Source organism: Herpailurus yagouaroundi, unplaced genomic scaffold (assembly GCF_014898765.1).
Source record: "Herpailurus yagouaroundi ecotype Mexico unplaced genomic scaffold, PumYag 163, whole genome shotgun sequence".
NCBI classification, from domain to species: Eukaryota; Metazoa; Chordata; class Mammalia; order Carnivora; family Felidae; genus Herpailurus; species Herpailurus yagouaroundi.
This window is the reverse complement of record NW_024412404.1, coordinates 52534993-52552444: the sequence shown is the minus strand read 5'-3', so window position 1 is coordinate 52552444 and position 17452 is coordinate 52534993. Positions and strand designations below refer to the sequence as shown.

The following is a 17452-nucleotide window of genomic DNA, read 5'->3' as shown; positions in this document are numbered from 1 at the left end:
TTATGGGCAGATATCCACAATCTACCACAAAGAAAAACAGAAGTTGTATTCATAAGAAACAAAGGTAAAAACGGAACTGTCACTATGTTGACAGAACTCTTTTTTTTTCCAAAACTGGAAAATAATAAGAGTTTCTTTATCACATTAAAAATAAAAACATATGTAGGAAGAAAAATAAATCAGCAGTGTTTATTATTCAAAAGCCTATGAAAAGAACAACAAATGAACTAAAAGACATAATTTAATAAATATTAGACTTTGCCAAAACCAATTATGAATGCAATGATAAATAATCTTATTGATAATACCAACTAATTCCATTAAACATCCCGCAAAAAATTAACCAAAAACAGTAAAACCTAGATGAAGAAAACTCTTGATCATACATGACTGCAACTTTTAAAATGCTTACATTTCATGATTTGGAGAGGATTTTTTGTTCTTATAATACATCTTTTTATGAATACTCAAAACAAGTACACATAAATATTTTAAAACATTTAGGGATTGTCAGCATTATAGTTCAGTTGTCTCACACTGAGAACAAGGTATAATGAAAGCATGCAACTAATGATAAAACACGTAACACTGAAATTTATAAACTGAACTCAGCTCCAAAGGGCCTACCCAGATCCTTCTGACAGAATTAGTCTTTTTCTCCATGTTTCTATCATTCAAACTCCTCATAACACTATTATAGCACCCACACGATGTATAGAAATTTAAGTCCTCACACAGGGTTTTGCATATAGTTAAGTACTCAATAATAGTATATGAATTCAGGGGTAATCCCTCATTGGAAAGTAATTCAGTGTGTTAAGTGTTGAGCCATTGTAGTATACTAAGCCATCCTATTCAATGAAGCATTCACTTATTTTCATTTACTAAAATTTATGAGTCAGATTGGAGATTATATGACAAAAATAATACTGTTCCAAAAGTCTAAATTATACATTCTTCTCAACATACTTAAGCCTACTGGTGTTATCAACTGTAATAATAAAAATAATAGTAATAATTGCAATAATAGCATTCTAGAGTTAACATTTGCCAGAAACACATATTATTTCCTATGTAAAGTATCTCATTTAATCCTCACAATAAATTAAATTAGTCACACTATTTTTAGGCGAAGAAACTGAGACAATAAAAGGTTAAATAATTATCCAAGATACAGTGGCATTGCCTGGATATGGACCCAAGTAGTCGGATTCCAAAGCCCAAGCTCTTTACAATATTACGCACTTCCATAGTTACAAAGACTGATAGATGATAGATAAATGATAGATAGATCACACACACATACACACATACAAACATACATAAATGAAAGGAAAGAAAGAAGGATGGAAGTAAATGGCAGGCAGCCCTAGAGCAAATTTGCATCAGAGAATCTTCCTGGACATCGATGAGAAACAAAGTAATTTTAATACACCATTTTTAAAGTGTTTTGGTTTGTTTCAAGCTTTTATTTAATTTCCATTTAGTTAACATAGTTAACATAGAAAGTAATAGTACTTTCAGAAGTAGAATAAAGTGATTCATCACTTACATATGATACCGAGTGCTCATCCCAACAAATGCCCTCCCTAATACCCATCACCCATTTAGCCCATCTCCCACCCAGCTCCGCTCCAGTAACCCTCAGTTTGTTCTCTATAGTTAAGAGTCTTTATTATGGTCTGCCTCTCTATTTCCTTTTTTACCCCTATGTACATCTGTTCCATTTCTTAAATTTCACATATGAGTGAAATCATATGGTATTTGTCCTCTCTGATTTATCTCACTTATCATAGCTCTCTCTAGCTCCATCTATGTTGTGACAAATGGCAAGATTTCATCCTTTTTTTGAAATTTTTTAATGTTTATTTATTTTTGAGAGAGAGAACGAGGGAGGAAGGGGCAGAGAGAAAGGGAGACACAGAATCCAAAGCAGGCTCCAGGCTCTGAGCTGTCAGCACAGAGCCCGACGCGGGGCTCAAACTCACGAATCCCAAGATCATGACCTGAGCCGAAGTCGGACATTTAACCAGCTGAGCCATCCAGGTCTTCCAAGATTTCATTATTTTGATGACTGAGTAATATTCCATTGTGCATACACACCACATCTTCTTTATCCACTCATCAGTCAATGGACATTTGGGTTCTTTCCTTACCTTCACTATTGTTGATAATGCTTCTGTAAACATCAGGGTGCATGTGTCCCTTTGAATCAGTATTTTTGTATCCTCTGGGTAAATACCTAGTAGTGTAATTGCTGGATTGTAATGTAGTTCTATTTTTAACTTTTTGAGGCAACTCCATGCTGTTCTCCAGAGTGGCTGCACCAGTTTGCATTCCCGTCAGCAGTGCAAGAGGGTTCCCCTTCATCCACATCCTCACCAACACCTGTCGTTTCTCGTGTTGTTAATGTTGGCCATTCTGACCAGTATTAATAAAACCACTTTGAAGAGTTAATTATAATAAAAGAATAGCTATAAATGTGCCATAGGCTAAGAGCAATCTGAGGAAAATCTACAAATACATTTATATAATATTGGCAACAATGTTAAATTGACTTTAGTAGACTGAATTTAAAAAATAATATCTGAATCTGCAGTACTTCTAAAGCCTTACCATTCAAACATAAATCTACTTCCTTCTTTCTCTTAATGTCATCAGAACTTTGAATTTTAATAAATGCATCTACTAATGAAAAATGAACTTTTTCAATAAGGTGAATAGAGAAATAGCAATAAATTTACACTTCCCATTTTTTTATAAATTGATTTTAGCCATGGCTGCATTAAAAATAATTCACCAGATGTGACATATTGTTGATTTAGTTTGATAGCTAATGTGGCCCTAAAAAATAAAAATGACTTTCATATATTACATCACCATAGAGAAGTCACAGACAGCAAAATATTATCTTGCCAACTTTAAGAAACAAGGAAACTATAAGGAATTATTTACAGCTTCATAAACTATCAAAGAATGTGCAATAGTGAATAAGATAGGCATTTATCTTTCATTCCCTTTAATTTTCCACTGCATTGTGCCTCAGCTTGCCAGATGTGTAATGTCAGTAACGAAAATTAACACAGAATAACTGAACTTAGTCTTAAACCTAGCACAGAAGTACCATCCCCAAAGGGGAACATACTTGTAAAAGCACTTAGGCCTACTGGAGTGATAAAACTTGCCATTCTAATTTAAAATATTTTGTAGCTAATACAGTTATTCAAATGCTCCTTTTGCCTATGTTGGCAAAAAACTAATACTTTGGTAATCCTCATGACATTGCATGGGCCAATGAATTCTTAGAAATGCACCCAAAACACAAGCAACAAAAAAATAAATATATAAACTGGACTTCATCAAAATTGAAAACTTTTGTGTTCCAGAGGACAGTATAAAGAAAGTACAAAGACAACCCGCTGAATGGAAGAACATATTTGCAAATCATGTATCTGATAAGGGCTTCATTATCTAGAATATACAAAAAACCTTTATAATTCAATGACAACATCAAACAACCCAAATAAAAAAAGGGCAAAGGACTTGAACAGACATTTCTTCAAAGCTACAGAAATGGCCTATAAGCACATGAAAAGACACAGGATTTTGAACAAGTATTTGTACACCTATGTTCATCCCAGCATTCATCACAATACCAAAGGGTGGAAGCAACTCAGGGGTCCATCAGTGGATGAAGGGATAAACAAAATGCATGTATGCACACAACAGAGTATCATTAGGCCTTGAGGAGAAAGGATATTGTGACACATGCTACAGCATGGAAAACTGTGGATGCCACGTATTTCAAACTACCTACGGCACTCAAATTCATAAAAGCAAAATGGTGCCAAAAGCTGGCGTGAGGGTAATGGAGAATTATTATTTAATAATTATAGAGTTTCCATTTTGCAAGATGAAAAAAGTTCTGGAGTTGGATGGTAATGACTATCTTAAAACAATATAAATGTACTTATTGCCTCTGTGCTACAAACACAAAAATGGTAAAATGGTAAATTTTATGTTATGTATATTTTACCACAATTTAAAAAATAAATTGTTCTTAAATGGGCAAAGGACCTGAATAGAAATTTTCCAGAGAAAATCTACAATGACTATCAACCACATGAAAAGATAGTTAACATCACTAGTCATTAAGGAAATGCAAACCAAAACTATAAAGGGATATCATTTCATACCTACTAGAAAGATCAAATTTTTTTTTAATATGGAAAATAACAAGTGTTGGCATGGATGTGGAGAAATTGGAATCTTTGACATTTCTGGTGAAAATACAGAATGATGCAGCCACTATGGAAAACAACTTGAACAATTTGGCACTTTTACAAAAAGTTAAACATAGAATTACCACATGACCACACAATTCCTCTCCTAGTTTATACACAAAAGAATTGAAAACCAGTATTCAATAAAAAGACTCGGCAATAAGGTTCACAGCAGCATTATTCGCAATATGCAAGCAGTGTTAAAACTTCTAGAGAGTCTTCATCTTTCCACAGCCAATAATGGAGGCTTTTCTGTGGGTGCTTTATGGGCAGTCTCCATTAGAAATAACGGATTAAAAATGTAAGGGACAAGGACCAATCCAGATATAAAAAAGGATTACTATGGGGGCACCTGGGTGGCTCAGTCGGTTGAGCATCCAACTTTGGCTCAGGTCATGATCTCACCATTCCCGAGTTTGAGCTCTGTGGTGACAGCTCAGAGCCTGGAGTCTGTTTCAGATTCTGTGTCTCCCTCTCCGTCTCTGCCCCTCCTCCACTCATATTTTAATAAAAAAAGGATTACTATAAAATTATAATTTAAAAGGAAACTTGAAAGAACACTTAAAAATTCTCTGGCATGGGGTGCCTGGGTGGCTCAGACAGTTGAGCGTCCAACTTAGGCTCAGGTCATGATCTCATGGCTCATGGGTTCGAGCCCCACATTGGGCTCCATGTGACAGCTCAGAGCCTAGAGCCTGCTTGGAATTCTGTGTCTCCTTCTCTCTCTGCCCCTCCCCTTCTTGCTGTCTCTCTCTCACTCTCAAAAATAAACATTAAAATTTTTTTTAATTCTCTGCAAAATAAGAGGAAAAAGCAGCAGGATAGAGGAGAAGATAGAGAAAAGTAGAGTTTAGTAAACAAAAAAAATGTGATGAGAATAGCACTTAAAATGCTCCTTTAATGTGCTTCAATTCCTATTACATGACCTCTATTACATGTGATCTCATTCGATCTTTATCATCTGCCTTTTGCATACGAAAAAAAGAAGGCACTAAGGTTAAGTGGCCACGGCCAGACACGTAAACAGTGGCAGAGAGGGATTTCAGCCCAGGATTGACTGCAAACACAAAAATCTTACCTGATGTAAGGCATACACAAAACCTTTAATTGTTTCTTATTTCTAAAGTCAATACAATAATTTACTATTATTAAAAAACAACCAGGGACGCCTGGGTGACTCAGTTGGTTAAGCATCCGACTTCGGCTCCGGTCACAATCTTGTGGTTCTTGAGTTCGAGCCCTACATTGGGCTCTGTGCTGACAGCTCAGAGCCTGGAGCCTGCTTCGGATTCTGTGTCTCCCTCTCTCTCTGCCCCTCCCCCGCTCACACTCTGTCTCTGTCTCTCTCTCTTTCTCTCTCCCAAACATAAATAAATATTTAAAAAATAAAAATAGATATAGAAAACAATCAGCAGTGATTATTTGTGAATAGTGAGATTATAGGTGATTTTTAATGTATCTGCATTTGCTAAATTTCCTATAATAAACATGTATTCATTTTGAAATAAGAAAAAGACTTTTTAAAGTAAGTATACCACAAAACTGTTATAGCTCACATAGTCTCTAATGAATAAATACTACCTTCCAAAAATATTTAAGCTTCATGGGAAAAATTTTCCTTAATAAAATGTATTTTCCACAATAAGATAGTATGTTCCACAAGAGGTTCATTTTTCTCAACTTTCATTTCTGTAGTACAAATACACAGGTAAGGGAAAAACTACTTACCTGTGCACTGTCCTCCATTAGTCGGATCTCCGTAATAACCTGGCATGCAGTCTTGACACTGGTTTCCTGTGGTGAGATTTTTACACTGTTCACACACGTTATTATTGACGCAAGTGCTATGTCCATTACACTGGCAAGCTAAAGAAAAGAGTAAAAATATTATAAATATCTGCATAACAATAGCAAGTATAATAGCTATCAAGACAAAGAATTTATTTTACAAATTTGAGTGATAGCAAAGTCCAAAGGACATTTCCCAAGTTTTATTTTTATTATGTATAACATATGTGGCTCAAATATTAAAGCAGGACAATTTATACAGTAAATTCCGTGTTAAAATTTTGTCTAGTGCTCTATAATATGTTGGGGCAAGCAATAGAGTAAAACATAAAAGTTATAGCCAAAAAGAATACTTTTTAACTATTCCTTAAAGATTCATGTATTATGTGTATTAAGTTATATAAGCACAAGACTGAATAATATAGCTTTGATAAAGAATATTAAAAATGCATCTTATTATATTTACACATAACAACAAAGGATCAATAAATACAGAAAACTTTGAGACTATACACGTCCTTACTTGAAAAAAATACGTGTAGAATTATAAAAAAATAGCACTTTTAAATTAATATACACAAATGTTTCTCTTCTTTGGATAAGAAAAGCTTCAAGGCTTAATAAAAATTCTATTTGTGAACTAAAAAGAATCACATTTAAAGCCTGACTTTTTATGTCTTCATAATATAAAATTTAATAGGTTTTGATATTAATTTTACAACAGAATCCAAAAATTTCAGATGAGAGATCAAGTTCATATATGAAAGCTCACACCTTCGGTGCTTATTTGGGGCATAATGACTTGGTTTGGTAACTGCTTGCCCAAACACCATCATCACTGCCACCCTCATAATCATCTTCATCATTATTACAACTAAGATAACATTTATTTGAGGTTTCCCTTACTTTGACCAGGGAAGCCAATGTTCAGTCAACCCATTGTTTGTGGCTAGCATCTATTCTAGTTGGTCAGTGCACATACTAGATCTGTTTTAAAATATATAAATACCACCCCATTGCCACATAGTATACCAGGTGGTTTACATGAATTACATCATTTAATCCTCACAACGATTCTATGTGGAAAGTACTACATCAGAGGACCATTTCTAAGATAAGCAAGCCTGAGTAAAGCAACTACCCAAAGTCATGCAGATAATTAATGCCAGAAACAAACACACAATCAGGAAGTATGAATCAAAAGACCAGACATTAAATACCACCTCTTGTGTGTAGAAAATTTGAAAGTGAGAGGGAAATCCTGAGAGACTAGCATAAGGTTATCAACAAGTGTTAACCTCAAAGGATAAAGAAATGCACTGGCAAAAACAGTGAAAACCAAATACCTATACCTTACAGAAATTTTCAGAAGCATAACTCTACTATAACACAGGATAGAAATAACACAAAGTTATCATGGGAAAAGGCTAAATAATCATCATCCTCTTTATAAAATTGAGGAAAGGATAAGTTTTCACATTTTCTATTACATCATGAAACAATGACAAGGAAATTTAGAAAAAAAAAGTTCATGATAATTTAAGTGCAATCAAAACACAAAACATTATGTTTAGAATGCTCAAAATTTTGTTTTAAAATGTATAAATATGCCTATGGAAAAATTAATTGTGGTTATTTTAATTTAATAAGATTTTTCTGCATCATCAATTTTCTATAATAAATTCCTATTACTTCTATAATAAGAAACAATGTTAAGAACTTTAACTTTTAACATTTGTTTTAAAAGATAAGTTGTTTCATAGAAAGTTTATTATGTGACACTACAAATTAATTCACTCAGGTAAAAACAAAATTTATTGAGTGCCTACTACATGCAAAGCATTACCTAAAAAAGTTAAAATGAGAAATGGGTTACTATAAGTATTTTATGAATCTCCTGGCTGCATTTTTTCATGAGAAAAACAAATGCTTTAACTTCTGAATAAGATGTTTAAATTCAGCAATCACATCTAACATCCTCCCTTCAGATTACCACTAATATAATAAGGAAACTTGACAGCAATGACAGGAATTTGGGTATTGTGACAATGACACAAATAAAACCAGGAAGTAGTAAACTACAATACCTCTGGAAATTAAAAGGGGACCCCTGGTGTAATGCTACTCACTGTCCCTTCCTGAAAATGAGCATTTCAGAAGGCAGTTCTGGGGTAATCATGAAGCATATTAGTGGCATGATGCCATACAGCTGGTAGAAAGTGTGATACAGGAAAATCTAATGTTTTAGGTAATGAATACACTCCCCCCACCCCACCCCACCCCCATAGAAAGCTGATCCAATTTAGACCTAACTGCTGGCAAAATTTCCAAGAGAGGGGACAGGGAAGAAATGGTCATTGTTACAGCTTATACTACTAGCACAGTAGCAATGGCAAAAGAGAAAGCATGTTACAGAAAGCAGAATCCAGGCACAATGGCTGTATCAAACATAGACAAGAAAAGGATACACAATAAGCCTATGATTATGTTTTATTCCCACTAGCATCAGGGTGCTGGAACAGTGAGTAATATAAGCTTACATCTAACAGTTCTTCCAGGATACATTGTTACTTGAAAGGTTCTAATAACAACCTGCTTGTGGAACATGAATAAAACTGAAGAGAAGCTATCCACACTGTTTTGTCTAAATTTTAAAACAAACCCAGATGGTTCTGTATCTATTGATAAGCAAACACACACAAAAAAAATGAAAATAAAACATTATGGAAAACTCAGCATTTGATATGCAAATAAAGTACATAGTTTTGAAAAATATGTGCTATAAAACAGATGTACATTTAAAATATCTGCTTGACATTCTCAATAAAATTCAAAAGATATATACACAGAAAATCAAGGCTAAAATTTACTGAAACATTTTTTAACACATATCCTATCTTAAACCAAAAGGGATTATCAGATGCTAGAAATAAAGCTGAGATTCAAACAAGATCCAAAGAAAGAATTTTGAGGTAGCAACTGAATTTCACTATACATAGAATAGACAAGCAAGAATAAGGAGGCATGGGTTTGAAAACCCAGCATGGCCAGGTGATACAATCTCGCATCCTCAAGGAAGAGAGCGAAACTGAACCATGGGTCATGATTTTGCAGTTCGTGGGTTCGAGCCTTTCAACAGGCTCTGTGCTGACAGCTCAGAGCCTGGAGCCTACTTTGCATTCTGTGTCTCCCTCTTTCTGGCCCTCCCCCAGCTCACAAAAATAATAAACTTTGAAAAAAGAATGCTAAACTTTTTCAAAAAAGAAAAAAGAAAAGAAAAACCTTTAAGGGGTGCGGGGTGGCTCAGTCAGTTGAGCATCCGACTTTAGGCTCAGGTCATGATCATGGTTTGTGGTATTGAGCTGTGCCATTGTACTGACAGCATGGAGCCTGCTTGGGATTCTCGCACCCTCTCTCTCTGCTCCTCCTCCACTCACTCACAGTTAAATACATGTTCTCTCTCCCTCTCTCTCCCTGTCTCTCTCCTAAAATAAATGAATAAACTTAAAAAAAAAGAAAATCAGGAAGGAAGTGGTGATATACCACTGACAAATGGTAGGAAAGTAGAATTATAAGGGAACATTATAAACAACTGTATGCCAATCAATTAGAAAACCTAGATAAAATGGACAACTTTTTGGAATGATACTAACAACAAGACTGACTTAAGAAGTAGAAAATATGCATAAACTCTAACAATGAAGAGAATGAGTGAGGTACAGGCTTGTAGTCACAGAATGAATAAGTCACAAGGATGAAAGGTGCAGTATAGAGAATACATTCAATGGTGCTGTATGACAGCCAATGGCAGCTACACTCCTGGGAAACACAGCATAACGTACAGAGTTGTTGAGTCACTATACTGTGCACCTGAAGCTACTGTAACATTTTATGTCAACTACACTCCAGTAAAAACAAACAAACAAACAAACAAACAAATAAGTCAGCAATCAACAAAGTACCAGCAAAATATAGCTCACGATCAGCTGGCTTCACTCATGAATTCTACCAAATGGTTAAAGAATAATTAATACTAATTATTCAAGAATATTTCCACAATAGAGAAGCAAAGAAAAAACGTCCTGTTTCTATGAGACCACTACTAACCCAATACAAAGACCAAAGTCATCACAAAAAAGATGACAGTCCAACAGCACTTATGTTTATAGTTGTAAAATCCTTAAGACACAGTAGCAAAATGAGTCCACTAGCATATAAAAAGTATTATTTATCATGACAAAACAGAACTTATCCCAGGATTGGGATAAACCTGTTTGTTTGAACAACTAGGAAACAATCAAGTATACACCATACTAATGGAGAAAGAGGAGAAAAAAACCAACATGATCATCTCAATACATGGAAAATACTCAACAAACTAGGAAAAGAAAGGAATTGCGTCAAACTGTAAAGAACATATATGAAACGTACATAGCTAACATCATATTTAATGGTGAAAGACTGAAAGCTTTCCTTTTAAGATCAGGAACAAGACAAAAATGCCCTCTCTTGTCACTTCTATTCAACATTGTCCTGGAGGTTCTGGAAAGGGCAATTAGGCAGAAAAAGAAACAAAAGGCATTTAGCTTTTAAGAAAATGTTTACAACTAACTCAATTTGCAGGTGACATGTTCTTACATATAGCAAACTAAGAGGGATCCACACAAAAAATATTTGAGCTAATAAACAAATTCAGCAATATTGTAGAATAAAAGATCAATTATAGGGAAATCAGCTTCATTGTATTTTTATACATTTATAATGAACAAACCAAAAATAAAATTAAGAAAAAAATTCTACTGACAATAGCACTAGGAAGAATAAAGTACTTAGGAGTATACTTAAATACAAAAATAGAGGACTTGTACTTTGAAAACTATAAAACATTGTTGAAAGAAATTAATGGAAAGACTTCTATTCACAGATTATTAGGCTTAATATTAAGATAGCAAATCATCCAATTGATTTACAAACTAAATGCAGCATCTATCAAATTCCAAACACATTTTTTATAGGAAGAGACATGAAGATCCTAAAATTTGTAGGAGTTACAACAAATACCAACTAGCCAAAATGATCTTGGGGAAAAAAAAAGAACCAAGTTAGAGGACTGCTTACTCTTCCCAATTTCAAACCAGTGTAGTATTAGCATAAGGAGAGACACAGCAATAAATAAAATAGAGTTAGGTCCACAAACAATCCCATACATCTATAATTTACTGATTTTCAACGAGGGTGACAAGACCATTAAATGGAGAAAGAACAGTCTTTTCAACCAATGATGTTGGGATAACTTGATAACAACATGCAAAAGATAAAATTTGGACTTGTACCTCATAACATATATAAAAATTAACTCTAGGGGCACCTGGGTGGCTCAGTCCGTTAAGCGTCTGATTGTCAATTTCAGCTCAGTTCATGATCTCACGGTACATGAGATCCAACACTGCATCAGGCTCTGTGCTGATGGTACAGAGCCTGCTTGGGATTTTTTCTCCCTCACTCTCTGCCCCTCTCCCGCTTGTGCTCACTCGCTCTCTCTCTCAAAATAAATAAATAAATATATTTTTTTTAAATTAACCCGAACGGATCAACCATCTGAGTGTAAGAACTAAAATGATAAAAATGTTATAAGAAAATATGTGTCAATCTTCATGATTTTGAATTAGACAAGACTTCTTTACATATGAGACCAAAAGCAGGAGTAACCAATAGGAAAAAAGCAGATATATTGGATATCATCAAAATAAGAAACCTTTCTCCCTTAAAAAACACCATCAAGAAAGTGAAGAGACAGGGGCGCCTGGGTGGCTCAGTCCGTTAAGTGTCTGGCTTCAGCTCAGGTCATGATCTCACAGTTCATGAGTTAGAGCCCCACATTTGGCTCTGTGCTGACAGTTCAGAGTCTGGAGCCCCTTCGGATTCTATGTCTCCCTCTCTCTCTATGCTTCCCCCATTCATGCTCTGTCTCTCCCTCCTTCAAAAATAAATAAATATTTTTTTAAAAAATTTTAAGTGAAGAGACATTCTACAGAATAGGAGAAAATATTTAAGAATCATATCTCCAATAACCTTGAACACATAAATAACTCTAAAAATACTATTATTTAAGATATCACCTCATGCCAGTCAGAGTGGCTAAAATGAACAAATCAGGAGACTATAGGTCCTGGACACAATGTGGAGAAATGGAGAAACCCTCTTGCACTGTTGGTGGGAATGCAAACTGGTGCAGCCACTCTGGAAAACAGTGTGGAGGTTCCTCAAAAAATTAAAAATAGATCTACCCTATGACCCAGCAATAACACTGCTAGGAATTTACCCAAGGGATACAGGAGTGCTGATGCATAGGGGCACTTGTACCCCAATGTTTATAGCAATGCTTTCAACAATAGCCCAAGTATGGAAAGAGCCTAAATGTCCATCAACTGATGAATGGATAAAGAAATTGTGGTTTATATACACAATGGAATACTACTTGGCAATGAGAAAGAATGAAACATGGCCTTTTGTAGCAATGTGGATGGAAGTGGAGAGTGTTATGCTAAATGAAATAAGTCATACAAAGAAAGACAAAAACCATATGTTTTCACTCTTATGTGGATCCTAAGAAACTTAACAGAAGACCATGGGGGAGGGGAAGGGGGAAAAGTTACAGACAGGGAAGGAGGCAAACCATAATAGACTCTTAAAAACTGATAATAAACTGAGGGTTGATGGGGGGTGGAAGGGAGGGGAAAGTGGGTGATGGGCATTGAGGAGGGCACCTGTTGGAATGAGCACTGGGTGTTGTAGGGAAACTAATTTGACAATAAATTTCATATTAAAAAAAATTAAAATGGGCAAAGTATTTGGGTAGATAGTTTCCAAAGAAGATAAATGAATGCTAATGAGCAAATGAAAAGAGCATCATTAGTCATAAGGGAAATGCAAATCAAACCCACAATGAGGGGCTTGGTTGGTCAAGTTGTCAGACTCTTGATTTCAGCTCAGGTCATGATCTCATGGTTCTGAGTTCGAGCCCTGCATTGGGCTCTGCAGTGACAGTGCCGAGACTGCTTGGGATCTTCTCTCTCTGCTCTTGCCACACTCACACTCTATCTCTATCAAAAAATAAATAAACTTAAAAAAAACACAATGAGCTAACACTTAATATCCATTAGGATAGTAATAATCAAAATAATGGACAAAAACCAGTGTTGGTGAGGATAAAATAATTAGAACCCACAAATATTGCTGGTGGTAATGTAAAAATCTGGTGCAGTATCTCTAGAAAATAGCCTGGCAGTTCCTCAAGTTTAAATACAGATTTATCATATGACTAAACATTCCACTCCCACATATATACCAAAAAAAAATTAAAACATGCCTATATGAAAATATTCACATCAGCATTATTCATAACAGCAGAAGATTGGAAATAAGCCAAAGATCCATCAACTGATCAATGTACAAACGTGTGGTATGCATAACTGAGTATTATTCAGCCATAAATAGAAGCAAAGGACTAACAATATATGCTACCATATGAATGAACCTTAAAAACATGCTAAGTCAGAGAAGCCAGTCTCAAACGCCCAAGGATTGTATGACTGCATTTAAGTATCCAGAATAGACAAATTCATAGAGAAATAAAGTGTATTAGTGGCTTTTGGGTGCTGGGGGAAGGAAGAATAGGAAGAAACTATTAAAGGGTATGGGGTTTTGTTTTGGGGTAAATTATTCTGGAACTATATGATGATAATAGATACACACCTACTGATTATACTACAAACCATTTAACATGAAGGATTTTATGCCATATGAGTTATATTTTAAGAAACAAACAAACAAATATACAGGGGCGCCTGAGTGGTTCAGCTGGCTAAGCATCTGACTTCAGCTCAGGTCATGATCTCACAGTTCATGAATTCAAGCCCTGCATCAGGCTCTGTGCTAACAAACAGCTCAGAGCCTGCAGCCTGCTTCAGATTCTGTATCTCCCTCGGTATCTCCCCCCACCTCCCCTGCTCATGCTTTGTCTCCCTCTGTCTCTCAAAAATAAATAAATGTTTAAAAAAATTTTTAAAGAAACAAATCTACATAAAAGTTAGAACAAATTAGATGAGATGAAAAATAACTGACATAAATTCTTCTCATGTTTGTATGTGCAAACTTCATAACATTACTTTATCCTTGCTCTTATCAAAAAAGTGGGATTTTTCCCAACCTTTGATCATGCATTGGCATCAAGACTTCCTTAAAACAACAGAATGTAGAAGTGATGGTATACAAATTCTAAGCTTAGGCCTCAAGAGACATACAAATTCTGCACTCTCCTTCTTAGAATTGTAAGAATACCACGCACAGAAGCAGTCAACAAAACTGGAAGATGACAGGACAGCAGAGAAAGTCATTCATAGCTGATGACCCCTAGACCAACCAGCCAGATCAGACTCCTAGCAATGTGAGGGAAACATTTTGAAAACATCCAAAACAAATCAGGTGGTCAGATAAGTGTAGTCACATTAAACACAAACACATACACACACATACACAAACACATGCACAAACACACATACACAACCAGAAGAGACTGACAGAAGAACTGCCTAGCAGAATTCAACAAGAAAAATAAGATGCAAAATCATGAATAAAATGGTTTAATTTTATTTAATACTGTGAGCTTGGGGTATTATGTTAAATAATAATAAATAATTAAAACATAAGCTGAACAGAAAAATGGAAACATCTAAACAAAGAATTAGTGAATTGAAACACAGGTCAAAGGAGACACAAGAATATAAAATACAGAGAACACATTAAGAAAAATTATGGACATAGTGAAAAAGCCTAACATAAGTAAAGGAAACTCCTGGAAATAGAAGACAGAGTGACACAATGGGACAGGTGGCAATATTTGAAGAGATAATGGTTGAAAACTTTACAAACACGATGGAAAAAATCAAGCTAGGAATAAATAACCCATATAATTCGCAATCACAATGAAAAATAAAATTGATACTTAGATACATCATATTAAAATTACTGACATTCAAAAACTAAGAAAAAAATCTATTTTACAAAGCCAGAGATAGGGGAAAAAAACATACTGTTTTCAAAAGGGAAACAATAAGACTAATAGAGGAATTCTTAAGAGAAACAGTGGAAGCCAGAAGAAAAGGAAATAACACTTTCAAATTATTGAAAAAAAATTCTGTCAACTTAGAATGTTATTTCCAATAAAAATATCCTTCATATATAAAGACATGCAATTACACAATAAAAACGTTTTCAGGCATATGAAAACCAACATATTTTATAGCCACAATTGAGAAACATAGTATTTATAAATGTTAAATAAAGTTCATCAAGCTAAAGAAATATTATAGCAGAAGTCAAGTCAGATCTATAGGAAAAAAAGATGAGAGAAAATGAACACTACATGGGTAAGTAAAAGAATTTTTTTCTTATCATGATTTCTTTATAAGAAAATCATCTGTTTAAAGCCAAAAATAATGTATTGTGTGGTTAATAACATACATAGAAGTAAAATATATGGCAATAATTACACAAAGGACAGGAAAAGAGCAAATGGAATTACACTATTGTAATATTCTTACCTTATACATGAAGTAGTATAATATTGATTCAAGGTAGACTGTGATAAGATAAAGATGACTATTACAATCACTACAGCAGTCACTAAAAAAAACACAAAAGAAGTATTGCTAAAAATCCAATAAAAGTGATAAAAGTGGACTTTAAAAACACTCAATTAATCCAAAAAAAGGCAAAGGGAAGAACAACAGAAGAAAAAATAAAGGAAATTTTAAAAACAAATACCATGACGGTAAGACTTAAACTCAATTATACCAGTATTATATTAAATATAAATGGACTAAATACTCTGATAAAACGCAGAGATCTTCAGTCTACATTTTTAAAAAAACAAAAGAGCAAGACCTATATGTTGTTTATCAGAGATTCATTATTGTAAATAAAAACAGACAGATAGAAGACTTCCACTTCTGCCCATGAAGCATTAACCATTCTAGGAATTGACCTCCAGTTATAAACAACAAGAAAATGAAACAATATATGAAACAACTACTTTCAAATAACAGGCAGCTCAGGAATGGCATCTGAGCCTATGAGTCTATGACTCCCCTGGCTTGACACCTGGAGGCAGATTTAAGGATGCAGCCCAGGGAAGCAAATGCAAACAAAGCCCAGAGAGCTCATTTGGTGGAAAAAACAGAAGTCAAACATTGGGGAGGCCATGTAAGAATTTGGGTGACAAAATATGAGAGAAAAGAGAGCTACACACATCAATCTACTGAGGGGTTTCTTAAATTTTTGCCTGAATAATGACTGAACACAGAGTGTGAAATTCCATGAAGCTAGAGAAACAATAACCACAAAACAATAAGTCAAATAATGCCAGTAGTTCATGTAGGACTGGAATAGTTTGTATTCCAAACAGTTAGAGTGGAGAGACCTTATGATACAAAGAGCACTCTACAGAGACCACAGAAAGGCACTTAGTAGTGGAAATAAATTAACACTGAACTTAGGGTTGCTATATACAGGACCTTACAAATACCTTAAAGACAATTTTTGAACTGATCGTACAGATCTTAAATAACATAACTGCATGACAGAATAAAGTATAACACACTAAAAGAAATAAAACAAAATCAAATAATAAAACTGTAAAAATTCAGTGTCTAGAATACCACAAAAAATTACCAAGCTGAGACATCTGTTCCATAGTCAGAAAAAAAATTAATACAACAAACAAGAAAACATTGCACACCATAGAATGAACAGAGAATGATTTTTAGAACAGCTATTAAAAGTATGCTTTATGTGCTCAAGAATATAGACGAAAACATGAACATAAAAAAGGAGAGAAATGGAAAATATAAAAATGACAAACATAATTTTAAAATATGGAAAATAAAATATGCAAAATAAAAAATAAATTCAATGAAAAAAAAATCTTTCAACAATTGGTGCTGGGACCCCTGGATAGACACATGCTAAAGAATTAAGTTGGATCCCTATCTCCTATCTCATACCACACACAAAAATTAACTCAAAGTGGGTCAAAAACCTAAATGTAATAACTAAAACTATTAAATTCTTAGAAGAAAACCTTTGAGATATTATATAATGCATTGTTTCCCAGATATGAAATCAAAGGCAAAAAAAAGAAACAAAATAGAGAGTACATCATCAAAATTTAAAATATTTGTACAACAAAGGACACTCTCAAGGAAATGAAAGGACAACTCACAGAATAGAAAATATATCTGCAAATCAATCTTTGATAAGGGACTTATATTCACGGTATATAAAGAACTCTTACAGTTCAATAATAAAAAGATAAATAGCCC

At 34.3% G+C, this 17452-nt stretch overlaps 1 protein-coding gene across 2 annotated transcripts in view; it reads right to left on the bottom strand.

The window, feature by feature from the left end:
- Positions 1-17452, bottom strand: part of ATRNL1 (attractin like 1) — a 788891-nt gene that overhangs the window by 569475 nt on the left and 201964 nt on the right. For both annotated transcript variants that reach the window (XM_040486565.1, XM_040486566.1), the window contains exon 19: positions 6012-6149. In XM_040486565.1, the coding sequence (XP_040342499.1) occupies positions 6012-6149 (138 nt within the window). The remainder of the gene's footprint in view (positions 1-6011; positions 6150-17452) is intronic.